At 42.7% G+C, this 18,362-nt stretch overlaps 1 protein-coding gene across 1 annotated transcript in view; it reads right to left on the bottom strand.

Annotated features, from left to right (window-relative positions):
* The window catches only part of KCP (kielin cysteine rich BMP regulator), a 694,272-nt gene that overhangs the window by 258,390 nt on the left and 417,520 nt on the right, over positions 1-18,362 (bottom strand). The window contains exons 35-38 of the mRNA XM_086918865.1: positions 18,012-18,182; positions 15,900-16,076; positions 15,440-15,525; positions 12,034-12,124 (exon numbers count right to left, since the gene is read on the bottom strand). Of these exons, the coding sequence (XP_086774991.1) occupies positions 12,034-12,124; positions 15,440-15,525; positions 15,900-16,076; positions 18,012-18,182 (525 nt within the window). The remainder of the gene's footprint in view (positions 1-12,033; positions 12,125-15,439; positions 15,526-15,899; positions 16,077-18,011; positions 18,183-18,362) is intronic.

Genomic DNA, 18,362 nt, shown 5'->3' on the forward strand with positions numbered 1-18,362 from the left:
CCTTTTTAGACATTCTGGGAAGCAGCCCTGATCCAGTGATAAGTTAACCAGGGTTGCCCAAATGGGGAGAAGCATTTCAGCTGAGGATTTGCTGATGGAACCCGGCATAGTTTCACAATGATGATTAGAGGGTTTCACCCAGGCTAGAATAGGTAGTAAAAAGAGGACTGCAGTGCCTTGCAAAGCAAACACAAGGAGATGATGGACAGAGTGCTGAAACATTTCAGGCACTCACCCAAAGTCAGAGATCTAGGTTGAATCCGTCATCATTCTTTAGCTCACTTCGCCACCTCAGTTCAGACCCAGCTATATGCAAATCATTCTTGACCCTGTGCGTCATGGGAACAGCCCAGCCAGAACTGCCAAGCCAGGTCTTCCCTGACCAGAAACAAGCATCCTGGGACCGGTTTCTGGGTAACACCCTTCATCAGCCAGGCTAGCTTGAATCCAGTGGCAAAGTGAGCAAGGGACCCACGTCTGGGCATACCCTGCCAACTTAGGGCGAATAAAGCAAGCACAAGGAGATGAAGGACAGAGCACTGAAATTTTTCAGACACTCACCCCCAGTCACAGATCTAGGTTGAATCCATCATAAATGCAGAACTGGGGCTTCTGGGGCTGCTGACTCCTTGACGTTCCCGGGGATGATCTTGAGGTCCTTAACCCTGTTGCTGAGTCCATCCCCTCCCCAAAAACCTGCTGCCCCTTGACTGCACTACAATCCCAGGATACCGACAAGAATGCCCCAGAGCAAGGGGAAATCGGGGAAGTTCCCGGCTTACTGGTTGATCCTCCCGTTGTGGGGGCTGCGGAGACGCTGCCCCCCGTCGAGAACCGTAGCATTGCAGCTGTGACGGACCCCTCGGTTAGGGTTTTCAGCTGGAATGTGGCGGGTCTCGAGAGGAAGTTAGCGCTCCCTGACTGGAACTCGCTGGTGGAGCAATACTCCATATGCATGTTCCAGGAAACCTGGAGCGGGGTGCCCCTGCATAAGGCAGGTTACTCCACCCACTTTCTGCCAGCAGCCCCTAGTGCAACCGGCAGGGGCCGCCCTTCGGGTGGCCTCCTAATTTGGGTGGCTTCAGAAATCAACTGCAGGGTGGTGGAGCGGGACACTAAATGCCCTGATCTCTTGAACATAGTGCTGAAAAACTCCCAAGGCCGAGTTATTTTAAACATTTTTAACATTTATGCCCGAGGCACAAAGGGGGGCAGAGAATCTCCAATAATATCCTGCTTAGAAGCCCAGCTCCGCTTATCACCTCATAGGTCCTGCACCCTGGTGGGGGGCGATTTTAACTGCACTTTTGAGCCCCTGGACCTTGAAATCTTATCTGATCAAGAGGAACTCGATGCCAGGTGGGGGATCCCATCTCTTGAACTGAATCCCATTAAAAGGTGGTCAGAAGTGGCCCTCCAGATCAATTCGATAGCCATGGAGTTTGGCCTGAGGGCCGCCAATGGCAGGACCGGGTCTGACAAAGCCGGGGTCCACACTTACAATAGGCCAGGGCACACGTCACGGATCGATTACCTTCTCCTTGACATTCATCTGTGGAGCATGGTGGAGGACATGGTGGTTATACCATCTGTCGAGAGTGATCACAATCTTCTCTCTCTCACCATGTCTCACAGGTGGATGTCCTGTCCCGTGACTAGAACTCCCTGTAACCCCGCCCCGGACCTGTCAGTAGTTGCCAACTGTGGTCGGCGGCTAAAGTGGGCAAAGTTAGCACTCTCTGAGGAGAAAACCTCTGCCATTAGGCAGCTTCTTGCCTCAGCCCTAACAAACTTGGACATCCAGGTGGACGGGTTGTCGGAGGTGACCCTGAGGTTCTGCACTATAACCCAGGTCATTGGCGATCTTTTCGTAGTGCCAGTCAAAACAAATAGAAGGAAACCTAGCCCACAAGGCAGATTGGGCTGGTTCAATCAGAAGTGCAGGGAGGCGAAGTCACTTCTCATTGAAGCAGTAAAATCTAAATTACCATCTAGGACTAGGGTGGCCAGGAGGCACTACGCACTCTGTCAAAAAAATGCCAAAATAGAGTGGGAGGATAACTTCTGGCAGGACCTTCTGACCGCCAGTCGAGGGAAAGACGCAAAACGCTTCTGGGACCTGGTGGGAATTAGGAACCGTCCTGACGACACTTTGAGGCCCTGTACCATCAATGCCCAAACTTGGTTCTCCCACTTCCAAAAACTCTATTCTGCCATTGAAGGCCCACTAAATGACCCCTTTGCCACCCCACCCTCTAGTCCGATCCAAGACCTGGAATCCTTTACAGTTTTGGAGGTCACAAAACAAATCAAAACTCTGGTCCCACTTAAAGCAGCTGGCCCGGATGGCCTCCCAGGTGATCTCCTTCGAGCATACTCGGAAGAGTGGGGAGTAATAATTTCTGCACTCCTCAACGCAATTGTCGCTGGAGGTCCGGTACCAGATTCGTGGAGAGGTGCTGAGGTGGTCCCCATTTATAAGAAGGGCAGTAGGGACCTACCTGGGAACTATAGGCCTATAAGCCTAATAGATTCGTCCCAGAAATTGGCGGGGAAAGTGATTTTGGGGAGGATTACGCAATGGGTGGATGAAAACCACATCCTGTCCGACATGCAAGCTGGGTTCCGCTCAGGTACCGGAACCATCGAACAGGTATTTAGGCTCCTGCTACTACACTGGAAGGTGGTGGAGCTAGGCAAAGGCAGTCTTTATTTGGCCTTCATCGACCTAAAGACTGCCTTTGACCTGGTTCCCAGGGAGGAACTCTGGAGGGTGTTACACAATCTAGGGATGCCCCGGTATTTATTAAACCTCCTTATCAAACTGCACAATAACACCTATGCCCAGGTTAGATGGGGGTTGAACGGGGAAAAGACCGATAAGATCAGGGTCGAGAGGGGAGTAAGGCAGGGCTGTGTCCTGGCTCCTACCTTATTTTCCCTCTATATTAATGGGGTGGTAGACCACCTACTCGGCGAACCAGCAGACGCTCCCACTCTGGGAGGCGTAAAAATTCCAACCTTGCTGTTCGCCGATGACACCCTCCTCATCTCTAAAACACCCCAAGGTCTCCAGACATTGCTAAATCGTTTCCAGGACTTCTGCACCTCCAGGGGTCTTGTCATCAATGTTGAAAAGACTAAATATTTAGTTTTGCACCCGCCCCGCAAGCTTGGTCGTCCCCCTATTTTGAATTCGATACCCCTAGAAAGAGTGGCAGAATTTGATTATCTGGGAATTCGACTCAACGACGTGATGAACTGGAACGCCCATATCAACAAAATGGTATTGACCCATAAAAGGGTGGGGGGGGCTCTTCTCAAAGAGTTTAATAACTCAACTAAACATTGTGTTGCCCCTCTACTTGATATTTACAAAGCTCGTGCGGTCCCTGGGTCACTGTATGGAGCCGAATTATGGGGCCTGGGTAAAGTGGATCTACTGTGCAAGGCGGAAAACAAATTCATCAAAGACCTCCTTGCCATACCATCAAGTAGTCCGACTATCCCAGTGCTCATGGATGCAGGCTGTAAAGCAATAGGGGACCAGGCTCGCCTTCGACCCCTCCTGCTCTGGGCCCGTCTGTGGAGGGTACCGGAGCTAAAATCTTATGCTGACGGCCTCGCTGAGGTGATGCACTCTGACGGATGGCACGGAATCAAATGGTTGAAGAACATCAAACACCTTCTAGGGGACCTAGGCTTGGATTTTTGTTGGGATAGCCACTCCGCTCCCCCGAAGGAGACCCTAAAAAGACTGTTCTGGGAGTGGGTCCGCATGAAGCGCAACAGTAATCAGCACCACTGTAAAGTCACCGCAGCTTTTCTGATGATAAAAGATGTTGTTGCCTACGAGCCATACATGGACCTAATAACAATTGCCATGGATCGGTCCCTGTATATCAAATTTCGGCTGGGGCTGCTTCCCTTGGCTGATCTCTGCTCCAGGTGGAATAACTCCCAGCCCTCTTCACGATACTGTGCTCTCTGTCCTGACAAACCAGAGACTGTGCCACATTTTCTCTTTGAATGCCCTGATTACGGCCGACCAAGAACACGCTGGCTCGGCCCTATCTGCAGAGAATTGGGTACTCGCCAGCATTCTGTTGCCCTTCGGATTCTTTTAACTGACACTGCCCCCCCGATTGTCTGTGCCGTTGCCAAGTTTTTAAAATGGGCCTGGTTGATTAGACTTAGAAGACTGTCCGTATCAATTTAATCTTCTTTTAACTAATTTATGATGGTCTAACGTGTTTTAATGTTTTTACTTATTGTACAGTCATATTCTTTTCGACATGCTGTTTTAACTTTTTGTATCGCTTTTATGATATATGCATATCGAAATAAAGCAATCAACCAACCATAACTCTTTAGCTCACTTCGCCACCTCAGTTCAGACCCAGCTATATGCAAATCAGTGTTTACCCTGTGCCTCATGGAAAAAGTCCAGTCCGAACTGCCAAGCCAGGTCTTTCCTGAACCGGAAAGAAGCATCCTGGGACCAGTTTCTAGATAACACCCTTCATCAGCCAGGCTAGCTTGAATCCAGTGGCAAATTAAGCAAGGGATCCACATCTGGGCATACCCTGCCAACTTAGGGCAAACAAAGCAAACATAAGAAGATGATGGACGGAGCGCTGAAACATTTCAGACACTCACCCTCAGTCACATATCTGGGTTAAATCCATCATAATTTTTTAGCTCACTTCGCCACCTCAGTTAAGACCCAGCTATATGCAAATCAGTCTTGACTCTGTGCCTTGCAAGGCAGTTTCTCCTCGATTATGTTGTCAAGTTAAACCGGAAGAGAGATGTTAAGGTCTTTGACTTTTTTTGTCAAAAAACTATGCAAAGTTATTTGATAGAATTCTAGATGCCTTCAATGGGGATGAGAGGGAGGGTTGTTCACTTGATTAATTCCCCCAAAAGCTGCTTCGGTCTATTCTTGACCCTATCAAGGAGGGATTTTAAATGTGATGCCATGAATTTGAAGATGAGGCCTTTGTAATTTTGTCTTGCAGCATGAAGCTTTGTTGGATTTATTGGGGTGGGTGCTCTTTAACAGTCTTTCTCCAACTTTTTGATATTTTTCCTTTCTTCATAGAGGGATTTCGAGTACCAGGGGCAGTAGAGTTTTGGTCTACTGCATTTGCTACTTATGGGTGTGAATTCCTTGATCAAGAAGTCCATGAAGGATTTGAAATTGTCATGGCCTCATTGATGTTGAGTTGAGGTACCATTGGGGAAAGATTTGATAGGGCTAGGTTAGTAAGGGTTTCAGTATCAATGTTACTGGTATATCTGAACCAGATTTTTTCTTTCTTTGGTTGTCAAAGGTCAAATAGTTTTCTTGTTTGAGAAAGACACTGAAGGGAAACTGACCCATCAAGCGAGAAGGGGTCACTGCTCGAAAGTGTGGTATTCTGGAGATGATCATCACTGGAAACATTTTGCCTTTGTGTAGTATCTTCGGGTTTCATACAATTGCACCTTGTACTGTTGCTGGATTACATTCTGGATGCCTCAATGCATTCCTTTTAAGGCACCATCATCAGTTCTTGAAACTACCATAAAGGGATTTATTTTCCCCTTCAGTTGTAACAATTTAACATTATTATTGGCACCTTTTCTATTCATGTACTTGTTCCTGAACTGAACAATTGAACATGCTGACATTTTAAACTTCTGGTGTTAGTCTCTGATATTGTTGCCTTTCATCAACGATCTCACTATTTGTATGCATATATGTTATCCCATTTAAAAGTTGCAACATAGCAATATTTTCTTATTATAATTGTTTTCATCTCTGCACACAATTCTACTTTGAGTACCATCTACTTTAGTAGATCAGGATGCAGTTGGAACCATCACAAATATCTTTTCATGTGAAAGTGATCCTCCCACTCCTTGAAAAAGGCTGAAAGAGGATTTTTAACCTACATAGTGGCTACTTAAGGAGGCACATTTCTGTGCTTAGGCTCAGGGAAACAAAACATATTCAGAACCTTGCCAAGAGTTGTGTGTGAGAGTTAAGTGTTAAGATTTAAGAGTGAGATTTAAGATTTGTGTGTAAAATTTTTGAGATTTAAGTGTTTTTGGGGATGCCTTTATTAGATTGACGAGAAGATTCAATCCCTTTGTAACAGTAACTCTAAAACATGATCACTTTAACACCTGTAGTAAAACACCCAAATAATGTTTTGGTGAGCTTTTGACGGTGTTAGGGGGATTGGCCAACATATGTAACCTGGGAGTCTCAGAAGACACAATTAACCTGAATCAATTAAGGGCTAACCCTAGCTCCAAGAAAATACAAGAGACTTTATGGGTAATAAGAGATTCATCACTTGATGATGTAATAATCATTGCTACAGTCATTGGACTATTGGTTTCTTGTGTTAAGGAAGTTAATGAAGAGAGGATAAAAAAGCATGTTGATGTGTGCAGTTTAAAGTCTAGAGCAAATAAGATGGAAACCACGAAAGAAAATGTGATGCTTGATTTATCTGCTTTTGTTTTGGTAGCACTTCACATGTGGCTTCATACAAGGTTTTTTTTGCGTTAGGCAAAAAATATAGACTGTCTGACAAACTTGGGTACTTTGCCACAGTGTGTAGAGAGGGCAAGAAGTCTTAGCCTTGAGGATAGCAGTTGTAAGAGAGGATGAATCATTACAACAGGATTGGGACAAGCTTAAGAGAATGGTGTGTGCATTGAGTGCTGTGAATTGTGTAGCTGGTGAGGATGATACAGATAATTTCATGTGTATGATACAAGCTTTAGGTCAGGAATTGATGGTTATAGAGCATAGATCACCATGTACTATCATTACTAAGGCTTACATTGATAAGGTCCTTGAGAACAATGCAAAGGAGGCACAAGATTCTGACATAACAGCCATATCTTTGAAAGAAATACCATTGAGTTGTTGGGGTATGGTGGCACTGATGTGAAATTGAAGAATGATCAGCTTGAAATAAAATCTAGGTTGCCATATAATGAATCAGTTTTTTAGGAGCGTGGGATCAAAGCAGACTAGAGATAACACTTAACTTATGCTACAAAGCAAGTGTTAGCATTTGATGACTGTGACCTGGCAAGTACATTAGTGAAATGTTTTTCCAGATGTTTTTAACAAAAAGTGAGGTAAGCAAGCTCTAAGGTTTCCAATATACAATTGTTCTACAACATTAGGTTGTACCAGTCAAAAGAAAAACGACCAGAGTTCTATAGAGTGTCAGGGAATATTTGTATGTTATGGCAGAAGATTTAATTGCACAAGGTGTCATAGTTGAAGTGGAGACTGCAGAATGGTGTTTTCCCATTGTCCACACTAAAAAGAGCAGTAAGGATTTATTTACTTGTGTAGACCTGAAAGTTTGAACAGTTGCATTTTAGCTGACTTAGTGTAGCCCAACACAAACTAAATGTTGTGCACACTACAGACGTTACTATTTTTCAACCCAACGAACAGCATATCGTCAAGTGGAATTAGCACCAGAGCCCATAAAATTAGCCACCTTCATCACTCTATTTAGACTTTTGGTCACCAGAGGATGCTTTATAATTGGTATTGGTTGCCTTTGTTTTTCAGCAAGCATGTATTGCCTTTTCCAAAATCTGAATCTTTATGAAGATAAAATCCAGATTTTTTTCTAAAGATGTGGAGTCACATATTGAAATTCTTAATTAATTTTCCACTCAATTGTCACATAATGATCTAGTCTTATCTGCGTGAAATTGTGACTTGTTTCAATATAAAGTTAATTATCCATGTCACTGCATGTTTACTTCAAGGAAAGACTTTGAATAAGATGAATGTGAACAGGTCACTTCTGAGGCAAAAATGTAAATGTACGGTATTGCCTCTTTGACCACCTTAAATCTTTTCCCAAGAAAATTAAAGCATCATAATGGAGATGGCAGTGATATTGGCCATTCATCAAGCAAGGCAAAAAGCATGGAAATATAGCATTAGCTTCCAGAATGAATTGGAATCGCTAGCATGTGTATGGGCTATCAATCACCTGTTTCACTTTGTTTGGGTAAGCAAATTTGTCTGATCACAAACTTCATGCCCTTTATTGTGGTTACTTGCCCACAAGAGGGATTCTTTGTCTTTGTTACAAAATGCAGGAATATACATCTAAAATTGTGCTTGTTGCTAGCAATAACAATACCACAGTTGATTGCATCCCCGTACCTAGCCAGCAACAAGCAGAATCTACAAGCAAAGATATGGATATGATTGCTACCATTAATGAAGTGGAATATTTTGTTGTTGTTGGAGTCACTAAAGAGGAAGAGGAATAGACAGACATAGACTCCTAAGATGAAATGCCGAAATCTGTTAAAAGGTCTATTGTGGAAGTCTGGCTAGTTATCAAAACTTTACAGGACTTACAACATTCTACTGCTCAAGTTTCCAATGAGTTTTTGCTGGAAAGTACTTTAGTCCTTAGACACCATAAATGCATTCCACCAGAAGGAATTCACCTGACTCTCCTAGAAAGGTCATCAAGGTCACATGCACAAGTCCTCTTTGATAAGGCAAATGTTATTTACCTTATAAGCATCTATTCGTAGTGTATATGCTGTAGATTCACATGCTCTGCATACTCCTGTCATATAGTGTTGGGGGTGGACGTTAGCAAGTTGTTATTCTTTCTTTTCCAGTCATGTGATGCATTGTGATTCCTCCCTTTGGGGACAATAAGTATTGGAACTGACTTCATGGTAGCTTGTTTTTTGCACAGTTTGTGAGCATCTGTATGGAATGGCAAGTGAAGGTAGCATGGCGACCGTGCGTAATGTGAGTGCAAGAAAGTAGGTGACAAGAAGAGAGATCTGCAGCAGAGACAAGCTCTGAGAAGAAGTGTGGGTGCAAATGGTTCTACAGCACTACACCCTCTGAATAGATGCTTACAGGGTAACATTTTCCAGTTGTGACATGAATGGCTGCAGATACATAGGCTCTGCACAGACTCTGAAGCAGTACCTTCTATAAGTGGTGATGAGACTGCGGATGGTGCAGATGTGTGGAACAAAGTTCTTAATACAGTATGGCCAACCATAGCCTGTTGACATGCTGGGATATCCACACAATAATGTATGGTGAATGTGTGAGGGTTTGACCAAATGGCTGCTTTACAAATGTCAGCTGGTGGGATGCTGCCTAAAAAGGCAACGGCTGTGCCTTTTTGGGTGGGTGAGTGTGCACTAGGGGAAGAGGTAGGGTTGTTTTTGTTTTGTGGTAGCAGTTATGGATGCACTTTTCTATCCCCCTAGCTATGCCCAACTTTGAGATGGGATGGCCTTTGTGGTGTTTGAGAAAGGTGATAAAGAGCTAGTTAGACTTGAGAAAGGTCTTAGTTCCATTGATATAGTATATGAAAGTCTGCTTCACATACAGAGTATGAAGAGCTTGCTACATTACAGGGTCTGACTGCAGAAAGAAGACTTTGAGCACTATAGTCTGATTGAGGTGAAAGGGGGATTCTTCCTTATAGGGGAACCTAGGATTAGTTTTGAGAACAGTCCTCTCACTGTAAACCTGAAAAAAGGCTCTTGCAGTCAGTGCAAGCAGCTCACTGATGCAGCTGAAGTAAGTTATGACTAAAAGAAAGGCTACCTTCCAACAGAAAAACTCTAAAGGGCAAGAGAGGAAAGGTTTGAAGTGGGACCTATGCTTTTGTTGAGCACACCATTAAGGTTCCATGCAAGAGCAAGATGCACACTGGGAGGTATGATCCTCTTTAGGCCCTCCATGAATGCCTTGATGACAGAGAGCCTAAACGGGGGGGAGGGGGGGGGATGCTCCCTGTTTTGCATAAAGGCAGTCACAGAGATGAGGTATAGATGTATGGAGGTGTAGGCGAGACTCGACTTTTTCAGGTGCAGGAGGTAGCATATAATGTTCTGGACGCTAGGTTTTAGATGGCCCAGTTGCATAGGAATGCAACAGTGGATACGTGTTTTCCACTTTATGGCATGAATTGCACTGGTAGTAGGTCTGTGAGCTGCAAGGAGGATAGTTATGCTCCCTTGTGGGAGACTAAGAAAGCCAAACTCTAGGACCTCAGGCGACTTACCACTAAGTTAAGCTGTCTGGGAGCATCATTCAGCCGATGCTCTCTGAATAGGTCCAGACTGTAGGGTACCTTCTCATAAGGGCTGATGGACATTTCGAAGAGCATTGAGTACCAAAGCTGTCTGGCCCAAGTGAGCATCAGGATGAGTGTGAGGTATGTTTGCCTCATCAAGCTAAGAAACATATGGAAGGAGTGAGATAGGAAGAAAAGTATAGACAAATATCCCTGACAAGTGTGGGTACCTAGAAATACAGTTTGGGCATTTTGCGTTATTGTGCGTGAACAGGTCCATTTGTGGGACACCAAACTGGTGGAAGTAAAGGAGTAGGATTTGTGGGTGGAGTTCCCAATCTTGGGCTTGCTGATGCATGCTGTCCACCAGGTGAAGGTACTACACCAAGAGGTGTATGCTGTTTCTTGAATATTGTTAGTAACCTTTTTCCTCACCTGCCTTGCAGTTTTTGGCATGTTATGTCTTCCCAACCTTTTCCTTTCTTATGCCCCAATAGATTGTAGAGCCTAAAGAATTTGTGCACTGGATGTACACTACATAAAGTGACTACTTTTTGTAGCACTTTAAAGTATTAACTCTTACCTTTTCCTTTATTGGTTTTAACACAAATGCAGATGTTCTTGTGCATGTTAGCATGTAAAAGCTAAGCTTCCACATAAACCAGACAGAACTTTAACTGAACCAAAAGAAAAACAAAGGATGAGAATGTGGTGGAAGAACCCTGACAGTTTTTTTAGTTTAAAAAAATATATTTTATCAAGTACTTAGTCAGCAATGCAGGGCTCTGGCAATTGCAACTGGGTAATTCTACTGATCAGTTGATAATTCACAAATGGAAGGCACCACCTGCACTTTGTCAAGTCACTGTTAGCGAAGAAGCCTCTCAATTTGATGGCCTCAGGAAAAATGTATTTTAGCTGAATTGCCTTATGTCATGTTATGCACAATGGTCAGTGAAGAATTCTGTTGATGGTTATCCAGATTTTGCTTTATGGACTTGTCAGATCTAGTCTAAAGAGGGAAATTACATATGCGAGTGATCGGTACGGATTAATAGGCCAGTGGTGGTTTGGGGAAAATACGTTAGGAGAAATTCTGTTCTGCAATTTGGATGTCATAAGAATTCCAAAAACATGCATCGGATATTTAAATTGTTAATATAATTTTGCTATTTGATTCTACTTTATTCCTTGCAAGGCACGCCAATCCTTATTTAATTTCAACTCACTTGTTTAAGTGCATTTATAATCTGTCCTCAGGATCTACAGTGTGTATATGTACTACCAAGATAATTTCTATGTGGTGTAGAAACTTCAGGTTGGAAAGATGAATCTTGCACCAAGCTCCATTTCTGCAGCTGAGTTGTTCTGACCTGGAGATCTGAATACAAACTAGATTGCAAACCGTCCTAACTCTAACTCGTCCCCTTCAACTCACTCACCTCCCCATTAGACAGAGAAGGCCCTAGATGTGATAAGACAATTAATGGTATGAGGTATTATACAAAGGTGCTACTCAATATTCACCTACATTGAGACAATGTTGAGCATGCTTTATGATCAGCCTGGCAAAGAGTCGTATAGGGGCCTGGGTCACAAAGGTAAGCACACTTTTGTGTAAGTTTATGATTGTTTGTTATCCACAAAGGTATTTTACAAGTAGTGTCTTTACAACTGCGGAGTCTCTTCCTATAAAAAGATAGGACTGCCCTATCTTTTTATGTGCGAAGACTCACCACTAGTAGAAGACCTGTGTGGATAGCAAACAATCGTAAAATTACACAAAAGTGTAAGCTTACCTTTGTGAATGAACCCCTAAATGTTTGTTCCAGGCTGCTCAACAACAAGAGATGATAGTGTAACACTGGTTTAGCATATGACACTCGATTCATAAAGTGGCCTTTTGACTCCTCAGTGGTGTCACACTCACCTTGGCACAGTGGGCAGTCACAGGGTCCCATCACTGGATGTTGACAGGGAGCAGGAGAACACAGTTTACGTACACACTGCACAGAACCAGCCTGGACAAAGAAGGAAGAGGGGCAATGTTTAACTAATACTACTTAGAAGTGGGATGTTTTTCGTATTATGTCGTTATAGCCTTAAGAACTTTTTTTATTTATGTAACCTCACATTTCAATAAGAACAGTTTAAAGTGAAACATACAATGGTCATTCACCATGGAGAAAATATTTCATTTCCTCTACCATCACAGGAGCAGCGGTTTGAAGGCACAAAGGCAATGTGATGTTATTTCAGCTGCCAAGATGTGACTGGTTAAATAACACACCTAACTGTGCTCAAGAAGAGTCTCCAAGTTCTATGAAGACCAAATGTGAGGGCCCGATTCACAGAATTAACTTAAGACAAAATCCTAAACTTACTACTTTTGGTATTCACAGAATGCACTTACTACTTTTGGTATTCAGTTCTGTGAATCGGGCCCTGAATGTTTTCAAAGAGACCCCTAGGGGGTCTTGTGAGAATTGCTCGAAAGGTCATTCAAGAAGACTGTGATTATTTTAGACAAAATCGGACTATATCCTTAAAGGCTGGTCAGGCTTTTTGTTACAAATCTGTGATGTTGCAAAAACAATCTGGTATTATCATAGTTTAAACTGCAGGTATTGCCTGCTGACTCTGATGTGGATAACTGTGTCTGAGATAGAAAACTGGCCTCCCAACGTGCTTGTCTCTCCCTTGTAGCTTAATCAAGCAGTCAAGGTCTAGCTTAAAATATGCAGTGTGAAGTTTGAGGCTAAATACTGAATAATACAGTCATCACAATAAATATGGAATGTTAATTCAGAAGTTATAACTCATTATAGGCTCTAGAAGTAAGGGTGCTGGCAGTGCTGCGGCAACCCCAAAATAACAATGTTGGAGTACAGACAAGGGTCAAATTACAGACTATGTTTTTTGACAAATCACAGCTTATTCTTTGACTTGAAGATTGGTGTTTACTTCACTTTCACTGATTGCAAAGTTAGAGGACTTTGTAAAGTGAACTATCTGACTATCTTGCTCTTGTGGGGGTACCAAGAGTGATAGGAAAGGGTGTAGGATATCAGTTTTTTCTAACACATAATACATTTTAAATACCAGAAAACAAACCACTATACACATATTTCCAAATATATCTGCAGTTAGGACAGGAAATGTTTTGTAATACTAACATGTGATGGGAACGACGATTGTCAGAGGATCAAACAAATTAACAGCCTGATCTAGATATTGGTGGGCGGGTTACTTCATCACAACAGTGATGGATATTCCGTTTGCCGATATATAAATCCAATGGATATTATTGGATTTATATTTCGGTGGACGGGAGTAACCCATCTGCTGAAATCTAAATCAGGCCCCAAGACACTTTACTTGGTGATGTGCTAACATTGAATATTTGCAGAAAACTGATTTCCACACATTATCGTTTGTGTGCTATGTACTTTTATCAGTAAAACTGGATATCAGTGTGAACTTTGTGCTGTCTATAAATTAAAGTGCGCTACCACACCATGCGTTAGTAATACACACTTGTGACAGGTTACTCTAAATCAACAACATTGGCTATACACCACACTTTTAACCCTCTCATGCTGAATGGACATGACTCGCTTAACTTGTTTCTTGTGAAACGCTTGGATTTTTCACCATCCCTAGGACTTCTGTTATGAAACATTGGTGAAAGCACTGTCACTCTAAATAAGGCTCCATCACCACTGTGGATTATACATTTGTCTGCAATCCTTCGCTGATTGAAATAGTTTTAAAATTATGTGCAAAACACAATTTAATTACTGCAAAGTTTAGGGAAAGTCATCAAGACACTAACAAATTAATATTTCCCAGTGTCTATAAGCATTTAAAACGAATAAATCTAAAAAACGTTGCCTTGTCTCCCAGTGAAGGGTTAGTATTTCTACAGTACTGTAAAGGTGGGCTTCTTTGAACCCAAACATACTACTAACACAGTAGTACGCCTCTCCTTTAATAGAGGAAGAGATTGATTTTAAGAAGGCCAGTCAGGGTTCTGATCCTCAGACAAATCAGGTTTTATGGGGCAGGAAGAAAGGGCATACAAAAGGACCACACAGAACCTTGCATGAGCACTAGATCCAACCAGCAAACTACCCAACGCTCTTGGACACTCTTACACCAAAGATTGTCCAGGGACTACCCTTGAGTAACTGAAGGACACAGGTTTGGACACCCTTCCCACTGAGAATGGTGATGGGCACTTGCTTAACACCACATCGAACAGAAGCAGAGTAAAACAAGTACAATACACAGGGAGGAGTGTGCTCGCCAGGAACTGTCAACACTCAGCTCATCTGCTCTTTTAGGCTGATCTTGAGAAATATTTTTCTCTATATATCAAAGAGAGGTGAGGGCTCCTTGATGCTCTTGGTCAGCATCAGTGGATTATGTGAACTAGTTGGGTACTTCCACGCAGGCAAGGTCAGCAGAATGGCAGGCCAACAGAGCTTCAGAAGGGCCTAAACAAAAGTGATAGCATTGAGGAAATCAGCAGCACTCAGCTCGACTTTCATCAATCACTGCAAAAAGACCTACTGAGGGCTGCATTGATGTAGGTCTTCAAAGTACTATGGTAATGTTTCAGCTTATCACAGCCCTTTGCAGGTGGGCATTAATCCACTGCCAATCAGTTTAGGTGCATCCCCACAATTTAGACCTTCAGCCAATCGGATTGGGACAGATCTTCTTCCTCAAAAAGTATGCAAGGTAGAGCAGGTTTGTAAGACTCACATCATGTCCTAGATCCTACAGAACCACCACACAAATGGATAGCCCACAAGAACTGCTGTGGTGGGAAACCTTGAACATCACAGCAAAAAAGTGGGGAGGGGTCTGCCCCATTCACTCCCCAACTTGAGGAGCACTAGAAGTGTAGTTTATGGGTTCCTTGGGATTAGGGGTCGCATAACAGCAGCAAGAAGGAAAAATATAGGGCAATTTCAGGGATAAAATGAAATGGTGGTGAGACATGTGACACCAGCTGGTATCAATTGTGGATGTTACCCCGTGTGATCTTAGGGACCTGGGGAGACATTCCTCAGAGGATTCTAAGGAGTCAGTTAGAGCCTTGAGACCCTCATGGGTAGGTAGTGCGCTTTATAAATGCTATGATTAATTTATTGATTGAGAAGCATAGTTGTGGATGTTTCCACTGGAATTCTGGAGGCCAAGAAAGGTCAGAGCTATCTTGGTGTAGAAAATGTGGATATGACTGATTCCAAAGAAGATTAAAAGGAACTTCAACATCACTCCTATCATACATAAATGGAGGGCTTAGGAGGGGAAGCTCCACTTACCCTGCATGTGCACTGCGAGCACTGTTTCTCTGCTGGGTCAGGTAAGCTCTGTCCATTACTGATGGCCACACCATTGTAGAAGCATCCTGGGGCGAAAAATAAGAAAGTGGAATAAAAGCAATAAAAGGGACTGCCTCAGTGTCTCTCTCCCCTTTAAATACCCCTTTAAATACATAGTCATTTGTAGGTCACTGCGGCGAGGATGTACAAAGGTGAGGCTAAGTCTCTCACAGTGAGGACAGATCTCAATGGATTGCACATGCTCCCACCGTTAAGATAGTTCCCTCCAGCATGCACTTACCCTGTCATTCAGGACAGGTTCTTCCTGAGTGCATGTGTATGTATAGACAGGATCTGCCAATCTTGAGCATACTTACACACAGATAATACCTTCATTGCAATGACCAGGGCTTTCTTACCCGGATAGACAGGGCATGTCTTCTGGCCCAAGATTGCTTACCCTCACAGACAGGGCAGCACTTGTTGGAAATAATAATAGGATGAGTGCAGCCAGGTTTGTAGCAGGGTTTCTTGTTGCAGTGGACAAATCCATTCAAACATGCACAGCGGCTGCACTGGTCCTGTGGATTTGTGAATTCCTGGCCATTCAAATACTCCTCGCCAAGGTACTCACAACCTATAACGGAACAGAGTTTAGGTTAAACCCTGCTACATTCCTACATGCACTGCAGAATACCATAAATCAGAACATGTGTATTGTGTTTTCTTGTGCGCTTGTGTGTGTGTGTGCGTGCCTGTCTATATACTTGAGCACACACACACATATATATATATATATATATATATATATATATATATATATATATATATATATATATATATATATATATATATATATATATATATATATATATATATATATATATATATATATATATATATATATATGAGGCATACAACGTCTTGGAAGCTGCTAAGCAAAGACGAGACGAACCCTTTACTGGTGCTTAATTCTTTATTGGAGCCCAAACCCCAAGTCGACCATGACGCGTTTCAGCCCGCGAAGGGCCTTGATCACATGACCAATATATATATATATATAGAGGTTATAGGACCACAGAGCGATAAAGTGCTGCATTTCACAAAATGTATGTGATGGATTGTATCACAAACTGCATCCTGCCTCCCTCCAGTAAGGATAACATCAGCGTGGCTCCCAAAGAGAGTGCAGTTTCAGAAATCACAGCAGAGTTATCTCTGTGGTTCACACAAGGACAGTAATCCAGTGAGAGGATGAAAGACTCCTGTGGGTTCAGTGTGAAGAGGGCATGTAATGTCAGAGATCTTACAGGGAGAGGGAAATCTGCATGTGATTCACAAATGTAACAGAGGACCAAAGGTACAGAAGGGGACCTTCAAAAGAGCCCAAGAGAAAAACAAGTACCAAAGAAATAAGGGGAATGGTGAGGGCAGGATTAGGGTAGAAATCCCACTTTGCCAGTGGAGGCAAGCAGGGGCTGTCAGATAGAAATAGGCAAGTACATCAACTAAGGCACAGTTCCCTTTCCAATAGAAGAGAATGCAAAAGAAAAGAATTAGGAAAATAAATAGGAATACAAAAGGAGAAAGGTGTTGAGAAGAATGAGATCGGGTCTAAGGGGTCATAATCGTAGCAGAGAGAGATTAACTTGAGACTGCCTGAATTCCACAACCTTGATGGTTAAAAAGGGGAGTGTATTAGCCAACTGCATAGTTAAAATCCAAAACTCTCCCAGACCTTGGATTTTTGAAGTTGCAGTAGAAATTCATTTAGAAAGGGTAGCCAATGCAGTTATCTTAGTTTATTTGCTGTGTAAAAAAAGTCCTGTGCTCTAGACACATTGCAGAGAAAAGTCCATGAAGAGAAAAGGCTTAGTAGATAAGCTCTATACAAGAAAACATTTAACCCTTTAACATTAGAAAGTAAGGCACCAGAAGAATAAGGGAAAGGTCTAAGCTAGAAGCCAGAAGTAGAAAAACATGACTCAATACACCTGGAAACATATAGGCTGAGGAGAATTGCTGACCATCAAAGTAGCAGCATGGAAAGATGAGATGACGAAACTAAAAATCCTATCACACTTACGATTGCATTAAAACCTAGAGCCACTGGACTCCAGAGAAATAAAAACCACCCAACAAGAGGCTCTTCACAGACAGATAAGATATATCTGTATATATCTGTGTGTGTGTGTATATATATAAATATATATATATAGAGAGAATATATATATATATATATACATATATACACACCATTTCTTGGAAAACTCTTCAAAAGAGCTACAAAAACCGGATTAAAGACTCCCATGACTTTACAGCAAGGTTGTGCATGGTACACATGTAAATATTCATTTAGATTATTTGTATATAATACTATTATATGTGGAGATTATGAAAGTCTGGTAACGTTTGGGCCTCCTTTAGCCTACGGTCTCCACTCCTGACTATGGTGAGATCAACTTCTGTTCCTAAACATTGTGTCAAAAATAAGTCTCAGCCTGGCCCCATTCCAGAGTTAACCTTTTGAAAGCCTTGTTTGCTTGTGTGCTTACACCCCCTTTCTCCGCACCTTCACACGCCTTGCAGCAGTGGCCTTTGACTGGAAATGGGCACTCCAAGATCGGACAGGCACGTGGCTCACAGGAAACACTGCCTTCCCAACACACGCACATGCTACATGGGTCAGAAGGGTCCGAGAACTGCTCTCCATTGGCCAGCTCCCGGCCATGCAGTAGACAACCTACAAAAGACCAAAGATATCAAAGCTCAAAAGCATTCCCAAAACCATTAAGGTTCATTGCTATTTTGCACTGGGTAGAGTTTCAAGTATTTACCAGTGGCTGAGATTAATTCAAGCATTCAATCCATCGCTTTTTCAAAGTACTGAAGTAAATAAAAAGATTTGAGTTCCGCCTACAAA

This window comes from Lissotriton vulgaris, chromosome 1_1 (genome assembly GCF_964263255.1).
Source record: "Lissotriton vulgaris chromosome 1_1, aLisVul1.2, whole genome shotgun sequence".
Classification (NCBI taxonomy): Eukaryota; Metazoa; Chordata; class Amphibia; order Caudata; family Salamandridae; genus Lissotriton; species Lissotriton vulgaris.